Source organism: Mixophyes fleayi, chromosome 5 (assembly GCF_038048845.1).
Source record: "Mixophyes fleayi isolate aMixFle1 chromosome 5, aMixFle1.hap1, whole genome shotgun sequence".
NCBI classification, from domain to species: domain Eukaryota; kingdom Metazoa; phylum Chordata; class Amphibia; order Anura; family Limnodynastidae; genus Mixophyes; species Mixophyes fleayi.
The window spans coordinates 114,214,679-114,231,349 of record NC_134406.1 but is presented as its reverse complement, the minus strand read 5'-3'; the positions used below and the strand labels follow the sequence as shown (position 1 = coordinate 114,231,349).

The 16,671-nt window shown below is 37.0% G+C and overlaps 1 protein-coding gene across 1 annotated transcript in view; it reads right to left on the bottom strand.

Annotated features, from left to right (window-relative positions):
• Nucleotides 1-8,935: 8,935 nt before the first annotated feature.
• Nucleotides 8,936-16,671, bottom strand: part of PDIA4 (protein disulfide isomerase family A member 4) — a 31,497-nt gene continuing 23,761 nt past the window's right edge. Inside the window, exons 7-10 of the mRNA XM_075212720.1 lie at nucleotides 16,120-16,271; nucleotides 14,530-14,686; nucleotides 13,575-13,808; nucleotides 8,936-9,712 (exon numbers count right to left, since the gene is read on the bottom strand). Coding sequence (XP_075068821.1) covers nucleotides 9,300-9,712; nucleotides 13,575-13,808; nucleotides 14,530-14,686; nucleotides 16,120-16,271 — 956 coding nt within the window. The 3' untranslated portion in view covers nucleotides 8,936-9,299. The remainder of the gene's footprint in view (nucleotides 9,713-13,574; nucleotides 13,809-14,529; nucleotides 14,687-16,119; nucleotides 16,272-16,671) is intronic.

Here is a 16,671-nt window from a genome sequence, read left to right as displayed (position 1 = left end):
AAACCATGACATTGGGAAAGGAGGGGGAATGTATTTTAGTCCAGTGCAGTGGAGATTACTTTCTGTGTTGTGCAAGGTGCTAAAACGATTCAAAATAGTCACCTGTGAACTGAGTTCAGACACTGATAGCTTGAGCAAAGTGATTCCTTTAATTAGACTTTTGGAAAAGCACCTTGAAAAATTGAAGGAGGAGATGATACAAAGAAATTGCACTTAGTATGTCAGACTTGTAGATCAAATCCTTTAATCGCTTTGCCAGTATCGAAGAGTTATCAACTTCTGGAAATCATATCCCTACATTTTGACATCTATGCTTGATCCTAGGTTTAAGAGCTATATCTTTGCTTAATTTTCCACTGTCCCAGATCACAAGAGATGCAATGAGCTCCTGGTGAGCAAGTTAACAGCTGATGTTGTACCTGACATAAAAGCGTACCCTCCTTCAGTTTCTCAGGCTACTGCTGCTAGGAAAAAACTAAGCTTTTCTAAGAGACGAAAGGATGATGCAGATGATCCAGCAGAACATTTTGACATTTGGTCTGGTGTAAAAGAATTGCCCAAAAATCATGACATCTCTGTTGTAAAATGAACTACAAATTCAACGAGGAACTGGCATTTAGATCAAAGTACAGAGACTTCTGTAATTGTGGACTCCAGCGGGGAGTAATTAGTATTGAGTGATGATGATGGACACACTGATGAGGATGATGACAATGTAGATTGCAGGTGCTAGGATCTTGCTGAAAGAAGGAAGCTAGCAGATGCTGGAATGCTTATTAATATTTGAGTAAAATGACATGTTGCTAATTTTATGTTTTTCTACAGTAAAGTTTCACCTTTGTTAAAGATGTGTTTTTTTCTTTAAAAAGGTAAAAGCCTTTTTCTTTTACATTTTTGTTTTTGGCATTTATGTTACAGAGACTTCTGTAATGGTGGTTTCCTGCGTGGTTGAATTAATATTGTGTTAGGATGATGTACGCACTGATGAGGGTGAGGATGAGGCTGAAGATTATGATGACAACAACACCTTGCAACTGTAGAGTTAATCGACAGCACTGCTACCTTAGCTGACTTAAGCCCATTGTTACCTTGTTTTGTGGGAAGCCCAAACAAACCAAGCACTTCAGCCACAAAAGTGGCACTGCTTGTCACTATAGTGCTTGGTTTGTTAAAGTGTGCATGTCCTTTTTAAGATCCATGATAAGGTGGGTGGGAGGGTCCCAAGGACAATTTCATCTTACACCACTTTTCCTTTCAGCTACCGCTGTGTGAAATGTTACTTACATGTGCTATAAGTGCTGAAGTTTGTTTTCAATCATCTTTTCCATTGCTTCTCTCCCGTACGTGTGACCACATACTTTGTTTTTCACTGGGTTCACCATCTCCAATTGTGTTATAGGAGTGCTCTGGGTGATGGCGATCTCCTCGTCTTCATCTTCCAAATCTTCTTCTGCGGGGGCCAGTGACAACCCCCTTTGTTTTCTCAGGTCTCTTAGCGGTTCTTTAAACTGGACATATTTATCATCATGCCTCAGGGTCTCCTCTGTATTATTCTTCTGAAGCGCAGTGTGTCTCTCGTGTATAAGCTCTCTTAAATCTGGGATCGCCTCTAGTGGGTCACGTTTTACTTTAAGTACGATCTACTCAACTGCATCTATATATTGGTTTAAATCTCTGTTCAATGCAGCGTATTTCAAGATGACGGATTCCATGCTGCCCACATGTTCCTTGTCACAATCTGTCTGAAGCAGATATAATGCCACTCCAGTTGTAATATCCACTCCTGTGTCTATATTAATTTGGCAGTTCTTCAGGAATGAGAGGGAGGTATCCAGAGAGGAGAAGGAAATTAAAGATGCAGCACGAGCAGAATTGGTTTAATAATGTAGAGTTCATTGACAGCACTGTTGTGCTTAAGGCAGCTAAGCTATTGGTAACTTGTTTAGTGGGGGCCCAAACAAACCAAGCACTTCAGACCAAAAGTTGCACTCCTTGTTGCTGGAGTGCTTGCTTTGATAAAATGTACATGTCCTTTTCAATATCTTACATAAGCCTGGGTGGGAGGGCCCATCTTTCACCACTTTTCTTTTCTGCCACTGCTGTGTGGCAATGTTTATTGAACTGCAGTTTGTTTATGTCATTGCTCTGCTGCTTAGCATCCAGCCAGGTCGTTGCAGTTTTTGTCCGAAAATGGATGAAAATAATATTATGACCTGTGAGGTGGTCAAAATTGACTGGAAATGACTGGATATTAGTGTTATTGAGGTTAATAATCATTTAAGAACAAAAAAAGAGCAAAATTATGTTATTTAGCTAAAAAATACAGATCCAAAACCAAAACACGTGAGGGCGGTTTTGCCAAAACCAAAACATGAACTTAATACAGATCCAAAACCAAAACATGGGGGTCAGTGAACATCTCTAATTACAAGTAAAAAATTCATTGATTTTATAAATATTTCCTTTATATGTAAATTCTTGAATTTCAGAGATATTGTTCTTAATTGTTTTGCATCCCACACAATCACCACATCTGAAAAACACTTTTGTTGTGATGGCATTCTTTACTGGATTATCTTTTAGAGGACTTCTTACTAATTTATTTTTCAAAGTGGGCGCCCGTTTATATGTAAAGGATGGTTTTTCTGGTAATATTTTTCATAATACACAATCCTTGTACAAGAGGTTCCAGTGTTTTTTTACATGCTTTTTTCAAAATCTCTATAATATTTACTATGAGTGGTAACTGCAAATTCGATTCTTTTTTGATCCTTCTCTTCCGGAACCTCTTTGTTTGTATCTTTTTTATCTCCAAGTAAATCTGATCTTTCTATTCCCATCATTTTAGTTCATGCCTTTTTTAATTCTTCCTCTATATAACCCTTATGTTTAAAGTCTAGTTCCATTTCATCTAATTGTTTTATTAAAATCTTTTCATCTGTACAGTTCCTTTTGACCCTTAAAAATTGGCTATACGGTATCCCCTTAAGCCAATTCTCATGGTGTTCACTGTCTCATAATAAGTAAGAATTGACATCTGTTGGTTTCCTATAACACTTGGATTGAATTTTCCCTTGTTTAACGTAGATATTTAAACTGATTCTTTACTGATAAGGAATGTAAATATAATGTTATCTTCATTATCACTGATATACTTACAGAAGGAGTCTAAAACATGAGAATCTTCTCTCCAAATGAAAAATACATCATTGATGTAATGATACCAGGACACCAGGTTTGCCCCAAAGGGGTTGTCAGTCCCTAAGAAACAATGTTCTCAGCTAACCATAAATAAATGTGCATAGCTAGGGGCAAACCTGGTGTCCATTGTCGTTTCTGTTTTTTGAAGATAAAACTTTCCATCAAAATAGAAATAATTATACTCAAGCATGAAACGGATATCTTTCAACATAAATTGAGTTAAACTACTAGAGTAATTTGCATTTTTCAAAAAGAGTTCCACAGCTTTAATGCCTGCATTATGTTCTATAATGGTATATAATGCAGTTACATCTGCTGTGACTAATACAAACTCGCCTTCCCATGTGATGTTTGATCATTTATTTAAAATGGCACAAGTATCCTTAAGGTAGGTGGAAGTTGTCACTACTAAAGTTTGTAAATATGAGTCGATCAATGTTGATAAATTAGTTGTAACACTATTAATACCTGAGATTACAGGTCTCCTGGGGAGATTGATTGTACTCATACACTTTGTTCACATTGTTAATATAGAGGGAAAATTAATACTAGTTTTCCACATTAACATCACAAAGAATTTCAAATTGTGTACATTGAGAGCTGTGAACACAGACAGTAGCGCTGGATAACCTTTAATTTCTGTATAGATCTTTAATATAGAGTGTCTTTAGTATAGATTTAATACAGATTGATTTATTTATTTAAAAACTCTAAGGGGTATATTTGGATAACTGCAGGTTTTAGTGGAGATGTTGCCTATAGCAACCAATCAAATTTTAGCTACCATTTATATAGTACATTCTACAAAAATTATAGCTAGGATATGATTGGTTTCTATAGGCAACATCTCCACTTTTTCAAACCCGCAGTTTAGTAAATAAACCCCCTAGTGTTGCATTCATAAACATCTGAACAATAACCTGTATTGATGATGAACAACTATTCACTTTACTTTTAACCTGAATTTTGTTTGGTGTGTTCAGTAACAAACATGAAATATAGCCATTTTAATTTATAGCACATACCATAACCAGTGAGGCAGTGGCTATAGATTTAAAAATACTCCCAATCAAATGAGATTTGCCTGCTAACGAAATCTGAATAAAAAATAGATTAATGACTGAAAAATGTAAATTTTAAAGATAAACAATTGAATGTATTTATATTCCTAACAGCCATTGTACTAATTGGTAATTAATATTAATAATAATAATAATTATTTAATAATGTATACATTTTTGACCAACTCCTGAAACACTGAGAAAAAGTAACATAGGATTGGGAGTCTTTGTATATTTACAGCTACTGTAATTTCACAACTGTTATAAAATTAGATACCAAACGCAAGAAAAGGGTCTCCAAGCCCTATAGTAGTCCTTGGCCTTTTGCTCTTCTATGAAAAATTTCACTCCTATGCCCCTGAATGTGCCTATTTAACCTTTTCTGTGCACAGTATTAGACTACCTTTCTCCTGTGCTCCATTTCTTTATGATTACAAGTTTATTGTACTTGTTATCTAGACCTCAGTTTCGCTGATTTGATACCCTGCTGTGCTCATCTGTGATTTAGAATTTGGCTTGTCAGACAATTCTTCCATTTGCCATTATGGTACCCCTGATCACCAGTGATTCAGACCTGTCATACTGCTCTTCTGCTTACTGATTCGGTATCACAATTTCCTTGGCTACCAGTTTATTACACCTGGTGGCCGAGGGCTGGGGTGTCTGAAGAGTATGTATGGTGAATACCAGGGGGTCCGTCAGACAATGCGCCTCAGTTCTGCCATCACAAACCTTGGTTGGCAATAGACAATCTGCAATCTTATGATCCTATTACATGATAATCTCTCCTCAATCAATTGCTTGCAACTCTTAAGAATTAATCAATGAATCGGGAAAGACCTGAGAATGACTGTATTAGGGATCCACAATAAGAACATTTGACTAGTAAGGTAGTAAACATTATCAATTAATTCACTGTCTCATCTCTTTTATTTTACAGGTTATTTTTTAGCAAAATAAGTAAGCGTTGCATTACAATTATTATTAAAAAAAGAAAAGAAATGAATGTTGCTCAGTTAACCATGTAAAACAAAATATACAGAATTTTGATAATCCACAAAGCAAGCAAATATATATATATATATATATATATATATATATATATATATATATATATATATATATATATAATGTGACTGGATCACTGATAAGTAACTAAACATTTATTTAAAGGGAATAACACAGGGAGCTTATTTATATATTGATATATGAATCTTTATTTCTGAGACCAGAGGAAAATTTGCTTTTTCTGTTTTAACCTTGCTAAAGGAAATGCTTTCTTTCTGATGTATATATCTGATACAATAAGCCTTTGTTTTGAAAGCCTTTTGTATATCTTGGTGTAAGGAAATGTCTTGTTTGGGGTTTACAACTTTTCATGGGGAATTCTTTTCTTTGGAAGAAATGTGTATTCTGCGACTGTCTGAAGAAAGGATTCATGTTGATTGGATCTTTTGATGTGTGAGGGTCCACTTGAAGACAGGAAGGTTTAGTTAAAAACGTGCTGCTCGATTTCCTGCGTCTAAAAACAAGATCCAGGACATCACAGCATTTCTAGAATTTCACAGATAAGTGTAAATGTTGTTAGCTTTTCAATGCATGTAAATCCATGTGTTTGTGTAAACACATTGCATCCGGATTCTAAAAAATAGCCTGTGCCCAAAATCAGTATAAAAAGCACTGTCTTGTGCACTGAAATGTATCATTCTGATGTTCCATCTGACCTGACCACTGATACCTTTAAATCAGTGGAACTGTCCTTGTCAGGGCACCTGAGCTAAATAAAACATCACGCTTTGCTTCAAGACCCTGCTTGACAACTTCTTCAATATTGCTGTAATCCTGTGACCTGCAGATTAGACCCTAAATCTAATCCGTTCTACGGCTGTTTCTGACGTTGGACCCAGCTCTCCAGTACCACCACTCTGCCGCTACCCAGCAGCTTTGGCCAGTGTGATAGGCCAGGTGGGATCCATCCACAGCACACTGATCCATAGTAAGCGGTCCAGGGTATCAGCCCAAGTGTACCAGCACGGGAGCACACTAGCACCGACAGTTACTCAGAAGGAATGTTGTTCTGGGCACCATATATGAGCCCAGTGGTGGCAGGAGGCTCCTCCTACTGCGACAGAAGGAGCGTATTCAGAATAACGAAAGGGGACGGTGGCAAAGTAAGTCCAGCTGGTTCCCAGCAACAACAGACAGGGTGGGATAGGCGGTCCGTCCTGTCACACACACAAATATATATTTTATATATATAAAACAAAATTATAGGTAATTTAATTTTTACATTGCTAGACCATATCTGATGGTTTACTACTAAACTCGATTTCAGGTGGAAAGATATAATATTTAAAAAAAAAAAAAAAAATGTATATCACACACAGCAATTTCATTCTTGTTTCCGCCTGGATTTTGTGACATGTTCTTCAATAAACTTTGATAATCCCTCTAGATCTCAGTCACTACCTTGGAATTTAATTGGATTGTGTTTATTGCTCTGTGGTGCAAAATATATTGTAGAAAATCCTTTTACTTTATATTTGTTACTTGGTATGTTTTTGGCAGTAGCATCCATCTTGGCTATAACGATGTTTTGCACAGATTTGTATTTTTACCCAAGTCATTGTAAATTGGTTTAAGGGCTTTGCAGTCAGTACACCATGGGGCATAACATTCTAGGAGTACATCTGATTTTGGGTCCATTACAATTTCTTCAAATGTTTTTCCACCCACTATTTTTACAGGGCCTTTGTTTCTGGATACATGTTGGGACTTCAGCACTGTATAAAGCTTGCCTACAAAAAAAAGAGAAAAACAAACAAAAGGTTAAAAAGGATGTCTAAATAAATGTTAACACAAATCAAAAAATAAATGCAATGTTTATATTCATAATGTTACTCAGAGAAGATACTCCATGAAATTGTACACAGTATATAGACAAATCTCAGATTAAACCTTAATTTATATAGGATCAACATGTTATGCAGCACTATCCCGAGATGCTTCAATCATTCACATCAGTCACTGTCCCGGTGGCACTTACAATCTACACTCATTACCACACAAACATTAACCTACTGGTATATTTTTGGACTGTGAGAGGAAACCCACGCAAACATAGTGAGAACATACAAACTCCACGCTGAAGGAAAGCAGATATGACAAAAGCTCACATGGCAATTATAAAGGCTTATTTTGCCTTTGAGAGCTGATAGTTGGTTATGTGTATGGCAATAGTAAACAGGAGTACCTACTGGCTTAGTTTACCATTGTGCAGTGTATTACTTAGCTGTTATCAAGTTTCATGATACTGATGCTTTGGTCTGCCATTCAAACGTGAGAGCTGGCTATGTGTTTAGCCATAGTAAACACGTCAGTACTGGTTCTACCTGACATTGTGTCAACTATTTTCATGCTTAGTAATACTAAACCATTGAATGACTTCAAAAAGGTGAAAAGCAGATTTTGTGTATGTCTATGCTAAGAAGAGTTATTTGCACTTTCTTGTTTGCCCATACTACATGAGAATCATCAAAAAATAGGCCTTATGGCGATCTATCTTTAAACCTGAAGCATGGTGTTCATTTAAAATAGAAATGGACAGCACAGTTTGGTCTGTAATTCATACTAAAACAGAAATCTCACTCACCTAATATAGATGTTTTTGGCAATGTCCTGTTTGATATAAAGTTTTCTCTCATTTATGTAAAGAGACTCAAAGAGAAGATAGTTGTGCAGTCTAGAAGCAAACTGTACTTGGCAGCTTTGCTGGAACCATGTGATGTCAAAGATTTATACCTCACAAGAGAATTCTGTCATTGGTCAATTTACTCAACAGACATGGAGTTTAAATTATTAGCCAATTGAAACATGGTGACATGCAAATATTGAAATACACCAGTACAGATTATGCCATGCCTCTGTGGCAATATGAGACAGCTGCTATTAAGTTCTAAATTTGTGTAGACTACCCCAGAACTATTTTAAATCTAAGTATGTTTAATATAGTGCCTTTGAAGTGGGAAAGCTGGCTGTTTGTGATACACTTAATATAAATAGGGAGATGAAGCTGGTACATGTTACAGAGCTGCTCAGAAATCGGGTAACATCAATAGCTTGTTTTGCTGTTGAGAGATCGATATGTGTATGGCCATAGTAAAGATGTGTATCTACTGGCTCCCTCTACCATTGTGCAGTGTTTTACATACCAAGTCCTCTGCTATCTAGACCACATCAAACCATTCTTCCATTTCCTGTATTGGTACCCCGATGTGCTCACCAGTGATTCAGACTTCAGCCTGTGATACCTGTCTTACTTACATACATAGCTTGGCTACCAGCTTGTTACACCACGTGGCTCAAGGTTGTGGGCTTCCTGCAGCAAAGCCCAAACTTCCTTCTGAGGGTGGAGTAGGTGGAAAATGTCTCTGCTGAATACCAGGGAGTCCGTTGGACGCGGGTTCTGAGTTCTGGCTTCACAAATCTCGGTTGGCAAAAGTGAATCTGCCATCTTCAGATCATACTACATGACAATCTGTCCTCAAACAATACTTTATTGTTTGCATCTTTAAAAATATGAATCAATCATTTGGGAGAGGCCTGACATACTGTATTAGGGCATTCACAAATGAGTTGATATGATTAGTAAGGTAGTAAACATTAACAATTAATTCAGTGTCATTTCTTTTATTTGACAGTTATTTTTTGGCAAAATAATTAAACATTACATTGTAATTATTAATAAAAAAAAGAAACGACTGTTGCTCAGTTGTAACATGTAAAACAAAATATCATAAAGACCTCTTACTGCGATTTTTGATAATCCACAAAGTTAAGAAAAAAAAGCACAGGCACAGTTTAATTTTACAGTGCTAGACCAAATCTAATGAAGTTTACTACTAAACTCAATTTCAAGTGTTGGCAAGATACTCATAACAGGGTGATTTGAGTCACATTTCCAGTAATTGCATATAACACTGGTACATATGATGGAAATTTTAAAAAACAATTAAATATTTTATCACACACACAATCTCAAAGTTCTTCTTTCCGCTTTGATTTTGTAATGTGTTCCTCAATAAACTTTGACAATCCCTCTAGATCTCGATCACTACCTTGGAATATAATTGGATTGTGTTTATTGCTCTGTGGTGCAAAATATATTGTAGGGAATCCTTCTACTTTGTATTTGTCACTGGGTATGTCATTGGCAGTAGCATCCATCTTGGCTATAACAAGGTTTTCAACAGATTTGTATTTTTTACCCAAGTCATTGTAAATTGGTTCAAGTGATTTGCAGTGGCCACACCATGGGGCATAAAACTCTATGAGTACATCTGATTTTGCGTCCATTACAATTTCTGCAAATGTTTTTCCAACCACTATTTTTACAGGGCCTTTATTGTTTCTGGGTACCGGTTGGGACTTCAGAACTGGAGTAAGTTTACCTAGACAAAAAAAAAAAAGTTAAATAGAATGTCAAAATGAATCTGAATACAAATGGAAAAAATGAATGCAATATTTACTTTCATACTTTAATCTTACTCATAGAAAATACTCCATCAAACGTTATAGTATATGGACAAATGTCACAGACCGTGGCTAAAATTATTATTAACCTGTGGTGCTTACAGTTCACACTTTACCGTACAAATGTTTTGGACTGTGAGAAGAAACCCACACAAACATAGGGAGAACATGTAATCTCCATGCTGAAAGGATGCAGATATGACAGAATAGGTCATGTGGTAAAAGTAGCATGTACATTGACATATCAGAATTGGCAGTAATTATCCACTTTTATTTCAAAACAGTAAGCCTTGTAGACTTGGTGCTTTCTTGATCTAGTTTCACATATATACCGTGCACAAACCCACCTTTCTAAGCAGGTATTTTAGAATGAAAAACAAAAGAACAAAAAACAAACACACACACACACACACACCTTTCCTGTGTCAGCATATATGCAACATAATTAATTTAACCCATTAACGTTGATTAAAAAGGGTTTCCACCAACTCAAAATGATTAAATTCTTTATTTGGGAACTGTACAGTTCAGTAGAGCTACAATCAGGCCGTCAGATAAGCACTTACTCACACAGCGTTTAAAGTCTCCAATCGGTCTCAAAATCCCAGTGAAAGACTGACAGACTAAACTGCTTTTCGTAGGTCGCTCTACGCAAATGCCCCTCACAAGCCAAATAGATCGCAAAAGTCTAATGAGGTCCCAGGCTTCTACAGTTCTACAATTTTAGGCCCTGACCACCAACTGAAGGCAAAAACGACTGATTTGCCAAAAGTAAAATAGGACTATATGCAAAATTTTTTAAAAAAAGCATTTGAGACATAGTGAAACTTTTCCCACTGGCATCTAATGAGAAATTTTATAAAGACAATTTAAAAAAATTTTTTATTTTTTTTTCCCCACTAAAAGGCACATTGAGGAGCACAACTGTAATGTTTTTGAAGATATCATACAAGTCCCAGCAAACCATACGATCTGTAGCAGAAAATGATACACAAAGTCTAAACATGAGCAGATTGCTCTTAATTCCAGAGCCATCTATCCAGACAGAACAATAGTTGGCAGATCCCAAGATGTATGGGTCTAATATATTTCCCGGTACAGATTACATATACACCCACAGATATACATAACCGTTAGAAACTCGCAGCTCTAACTGCAGATAAAGTTGCTTCTAACAAATATTTAAATGGGGTGAAATACTTCCATAATGAATCTTCTGGATTTTAATTGTAATCAAGAAAAATATGTTTTTCTTTGTTCAGAGTATTGTGTGTGTTGTGAACAGTCTAGCTGATCAGTGGCAAGAATGCCCAATGAAATCCATTATTCATACTTGTCCTTTTAAACCCCCCCCCACCCCAAAAAAAAATAAATAAAAAATTACATTTTCCCACTAGGAAGTAGGAGGGATCTGGGGAAAAGTCTGCACCCCTGGGGGTCCAGGAGAACTACCCAAAGTTTGAGTGCTCCATGACTATAAAAATAAATATGTGATGAATGAAAAAGGTGTGACTATTGTTTGTCAGCCACTGTGTATTCCCGAGTCCCAAACTTTTAATAAATATGTATAAATTTAGAAGTTCTGAATATTGTATTTAATCACAAGTAAAGTAATATCAAAACTTTGTCAGGGAAGTTACTGTTGAATTTGAACATTTCTTTTCATTCCATTCTCAATCCTCCCACCTCCCACCCCAAACCCTCTGTCCACCATCAGTGCCCAGGATCTTGCTTCCTATTTCAAGGACAAGATTGATAAGATCAGACTAGAATTGGTATCCTCTTCCTTGACGAGCAATTGGTTCAATTCCTTCACACCAACCTCTGACATACTCTTCATTTGACCCCAGAAATGAAGAGGAAATTTCTACTCTCTTCTTATCCTCCTACTCTACCTCTTGATCCTATCCCCTCGCAAATTGGTAGATCCCTGTCTCCTGTGCTCATCTCACCTCTAACTAAAATCTGTAATCTCTCGCTCTCTACTGGCATCTTTCCGTCACTATACAAGCATGCAGTGATTACTCAGATTCTAAAAAAAAAAAAAAAAAAAAACAAGATTCCGACCCAAACTCTCTATCAAATTACTGTCCCATCTCTCAGCTGCCGTGCCCCTCCAAGCTTCTTGACAGACTTGCCTACACTTGCCTCACACGCTTCCTTTCCACAAACAACCTGTTGAATCCTCTTAAGTCTGGCTTTCGTTCTCAACACTCCACAGAGACTGCGCTGACCAAGGTTGTCAATGATCTGATCACTGCTAAAACTGAACGCCATTACTCTCTCCTAATTCTCCTGGATCTCTCGGCTGCATTTGACACCGTTGACCACTCTCTTCTCATACAAATGCTGTAATTCCTAGGGCTTAAAGGCACTGTTCTATCCTGGTTCTCATCCTACCTTTCTAATCGCTCTTTCACTGTTAATTTCTCTGGAGCCACCTATGCTCCTCTTCCTTTATCAGTTGGAGTACCGCAAGGCTTAGAGAACAGCAGAGGACCTAGCACTATCTATACCGCTTCTCTTGGAAATCTAATAAGTTCCTTTGGATTTTAGTATCATCTCTATGCGGATGATACCCAAATTTATCTATCCTCTCCTGATCTCTCGACATCTGTGTTGTCCCGTGTAACTGACTGTCTTTCTGCCATATCATCTTGGATGTCCTCTCGCCAACTCAAACTTAATGTTTCTAAAACAGAGTTAATAATATTCCCACCCGCCAACAAGAGCATACCTGACATTTCTATCTCTGTTGATAACATGACCATAAATCCCACCCCACAAGCTCGCTGCCTAGGTGTAATCCTTGACTCACACCTATCCTTTGTTCCCCACATTGACTCTATATCTAAATCATGTTACATACATCTCAAAAACATTTCCAGAATTCGCACATATCTCACACAAGACACTGCAAAAGCCTTAATTAATGCACTCATCTCCAGCATTGACTATTGCAATTCCCTCCTTACTTGCCTTCCCAAAAACAAACAGACTCAAACCCCTACAATCTATTTTGCACGCCGCGGCAAGATTAATTTTCCTTGAAAATCGTTATTCCTCTGTTGAATCACTCTATGTCTCTACACTGGTTACCTGTTTTCTACCGAATCAAATATAAAATACTCTTACGAACCTACAAGGCCATCAACAAAGCTGCACCAACATACATCTCCTCTCGTCACAAAATATCTCCCAACTCGGCAACTCCGTTCTGCGTCTCATCCACACGCATTACATCCTCCCATTCCTGGTTACAGGACTTTTTCCGGGCTGCACCCACTCTATGGAATGCTCTCCCTCGCACAATAAGAGACTTTCCTCTAGTATACAAGCTTTCAAGCGTTCTCTGAAAACCCACCTCTTCAGACAAGCTTCTACTATTCCTCAACCACCCTCTTAATCTCACTACACTACCCTATTACACAACTACCCCATGACCAACATTGTTGTGTGACAGGATCATTTAGCTTATGAGTCACTTTTACCTTTGCAGTCTGGCTGGGCCGACTGCAAATGTAGACTTAACCTCATGTGTCAATCTCCCATTGTCCAATAGATTGTAAGCTTGCGAGCAGGGCCTTCTCACCTCTTTGTCTGTTTTACCCAGTTTGTTTATTAGTTTATTATGTTTGTCCCCAATTGTGAAGTGCTACGGAATATGTTGGCGCTATAAAAGTAAATGATGATATTCATAAACATTATTTCTGTTTGTGTGTATACATAAACTCATAATAGAAACAATATTTCTAACTGTTATAGGAAGTTACAGCTTACCTTTCTTAAAGGCTATCACAAATTCGCTAAGTGAATCTGAATCAAACTCTTCAGGATCTTTAGCATATTTTTTACCATTTGCATCTAGAATTGCAACATTTACTTCCTCTCCACTGTCACTTAATCCAAGGTCTTTTAATTCAGATGCATAATCATCCTCATTAGAAATAGCAAAAGTATACTCTGGAAAATCTTTTGCGACAGCCAAGACTTTGTTTCGCCAATATTGAGTTGCTGAAATTAAATATATAGGGATAGTCAATTTGCTCAAAGTACAAAAGAAATCATAGCTGTAATGTATGCATAAATTCTAAATGGTTTGAGAAACTATGAAAAATATATCTCCTATGCTACTTGAGAATATGATTTTATGTAAAGAGCTTCAATAATTTTAAGTGCCACTAAAGCACAAATACAAGTTTATGCATTACAGGAAAGGAGAATATAAATTTCTCCCACAAGTACTTTATTTGTATTTAGTAATGATAAATACTTGTTAATATTCACATAGGCTTGAACTCAATTACCAATGTGGCACGGAGACATCGCTCAGCGCACATTGACGGCAATTACGGTAGAAATCTCCATTTTTCAGGTGTGAGGAAAAAGGAGCGGAGATTTCTGGCAAATTCTTCACCGTGAATTGTCTTTGGAATGTCCGCAAGACAGTTTGCGGCTAATTAAAATCCCTCCCATAATGTCTGAAAAAGTTTCATTTATTTATAAAGTAACATTTATGTGGATCTTAAATATATCTTTCAATCCAATTTTACATTTAAAAAATAAGGTTGTCAAAATATTATGATATAAAGAATTGTATATAAAAGATGGTGGACTATGCTATTCTCAGTTGCTGCTGTTACCTCTTAAGGGAAAAGCTATTTGATGTATGTGAACACACTCCGTAGCGCAGGATACTCTTTATCTTATGCAAAATATTATGATGTTGACTTACCAGTGCGATGGTCAAAACTAAAGTCTACTGTGTAATAAACAACAACAAGCGGGCGTTTTGTATATCTTTTAGCTTCATTAGAGTTTGACCTATGGCCAACCAGAGGTAAAGCATGCTTAATGACATGCTTCTTAATATCTTCCTCAGTTGTGGAATCCTGTAATAAAGTTTAAAAAAAGACAAAACCACAAAGTTAAAAATAAGATTTTTTATAATAGTAATAATAATAATAATAATAATAATAATAATAATAATAATAATAAATAAAAAATGTTTTGATGATTTATTGAGTAGATTATTTTTATTTGTCTCTAACCTCCAAGTCACTGCACAGCCCCACTTCCAACTGTGCACAAGGATGGTGTCTGGTCCAGTAACATTCCAAACACGTCAATTATATTTTTTAACACAGATTCAACTACGAATGATAAGATGACTGTATATTTAGTACAGCAACCGATTGCAGGTTGAACAAAATCTCTAGGCAGTAACACTCATAACACATGTAAAGGTTTAGCAACATGTAAAGTGCCTTAACCATTCTATCTACAAATCTATCATCTCTAATTCACTCATAATAATTTACTGGCATGCCCAGAATACAAGGTAGAAGGTAACCATTAATGGCATGTTTGGCAACCACACTAACAAAGTTTTCCCAGGATGAGATCCGACCACATGGTCAGAGCGCAAAAAAACTTCATCTCATCCATTCTGGCCACCAATGGGTTGAAAAGATTTGTTCAAACAAACAAAAAAAAAGCAACTATTTCAGTTAAATACTCTTGAAGGACAACAAACTAATAAAAAGTATGACCCTATCCCACATTCCATCCTTGAAAGACAGCAGGCTCTGTAAATATTTTACAGCTTATTTGAAAGCAGCCCACTCACCTACTTTAAGTGATCATTAAAAGAATGTGGCCTAATAAAGGAAGAAAACAAAAACCAAGAGGGACATGCCACAGGGGAAAATTTCCATTTCCTTAATTGGGGCAGAGCATTCTAAAATGTACATTCACTCAAATGTGTTTGCTATGGTTGGTTGACTGACAAATAATTACTTCATACTTGCCAACTTGGCAGTATGTTGTCCGGGAGAGGGCTCCAACATGGGGGAGTGGCTATGTGGGTTGCGTCATTAGGCCTCGCCTCTGTCAAACTTTAGCAATATCCGCCTATCACAACAGGGGGCATGGCCAGGACACAGTGTTTAGCCCCGCCCAAATCCACTTCACCAACGAAGAGGGCACAACGCGGGAGGTTTCCTGCTCTCCCGGGAGAACTTCCAAAGATTTGTGAGTCTCCTGGACATCCGGGAGAGTAGGCAACCAAGGATTACTTGTCACAGACATAACTATGACAATGATCAATTGTCTGGGATGCAGATAGGTTTGTTCATGTTCAGATTTCTGATTTGGTTTGGTAGATACTCCTGGAAATGTCATAAGATGTTACTCAGAGTTTATCAAACATACATAAAGTTGTCCCAGCATAAGAGTTATAACAATTTAATTTAGAACTACTCAAAAGAGCTAGACAGGAAAAAAAAAAAAAACCACCATAAAATGCAAACCCCAAATCACTTACTTTGATTGTAAAACTGTATTTTTTTGGCTCATATTTTGACTGAAATCGGTCAGGATGCATGACAGCAAACTGCCCAGCTGGCACTTTCAGAAAGTTTGCAATGTCTGTGCTGAAGGTGTGGTGCAACTTAAAGTCTTCTCTTAAAGCATTTGCTGAAATATAGATTAAAACATAAAATAAATTATAAAACTAATACAAATCCAAAAATAACCAGATCATGTCTTTCAGAACCAACCTTAAATATGCACAGTTTAGACAAAGTAAATTTGCCATAATGATTAATTCACAGACTAAATACAGCAGCCCATACACACACCATGCGCACATTGCCTGAAATTACGGTAAGAATTTCCGCTCATTTTCCTTCCCACCTCTATGGGGTGCGAAGAAATATGAGCACGGATGTTTATCAAAGCTTTGCCACAAGGTGTCTTGCGGACGTTCCGGAGACACCTCGCATCCAATTGAATCTCCCCCTTAGATTCCAGATCCACTGCAGCTGGTTAGTGCAGTTGGAAGGTATCTGCACAAACAGACCAATTCTGGCCCGCT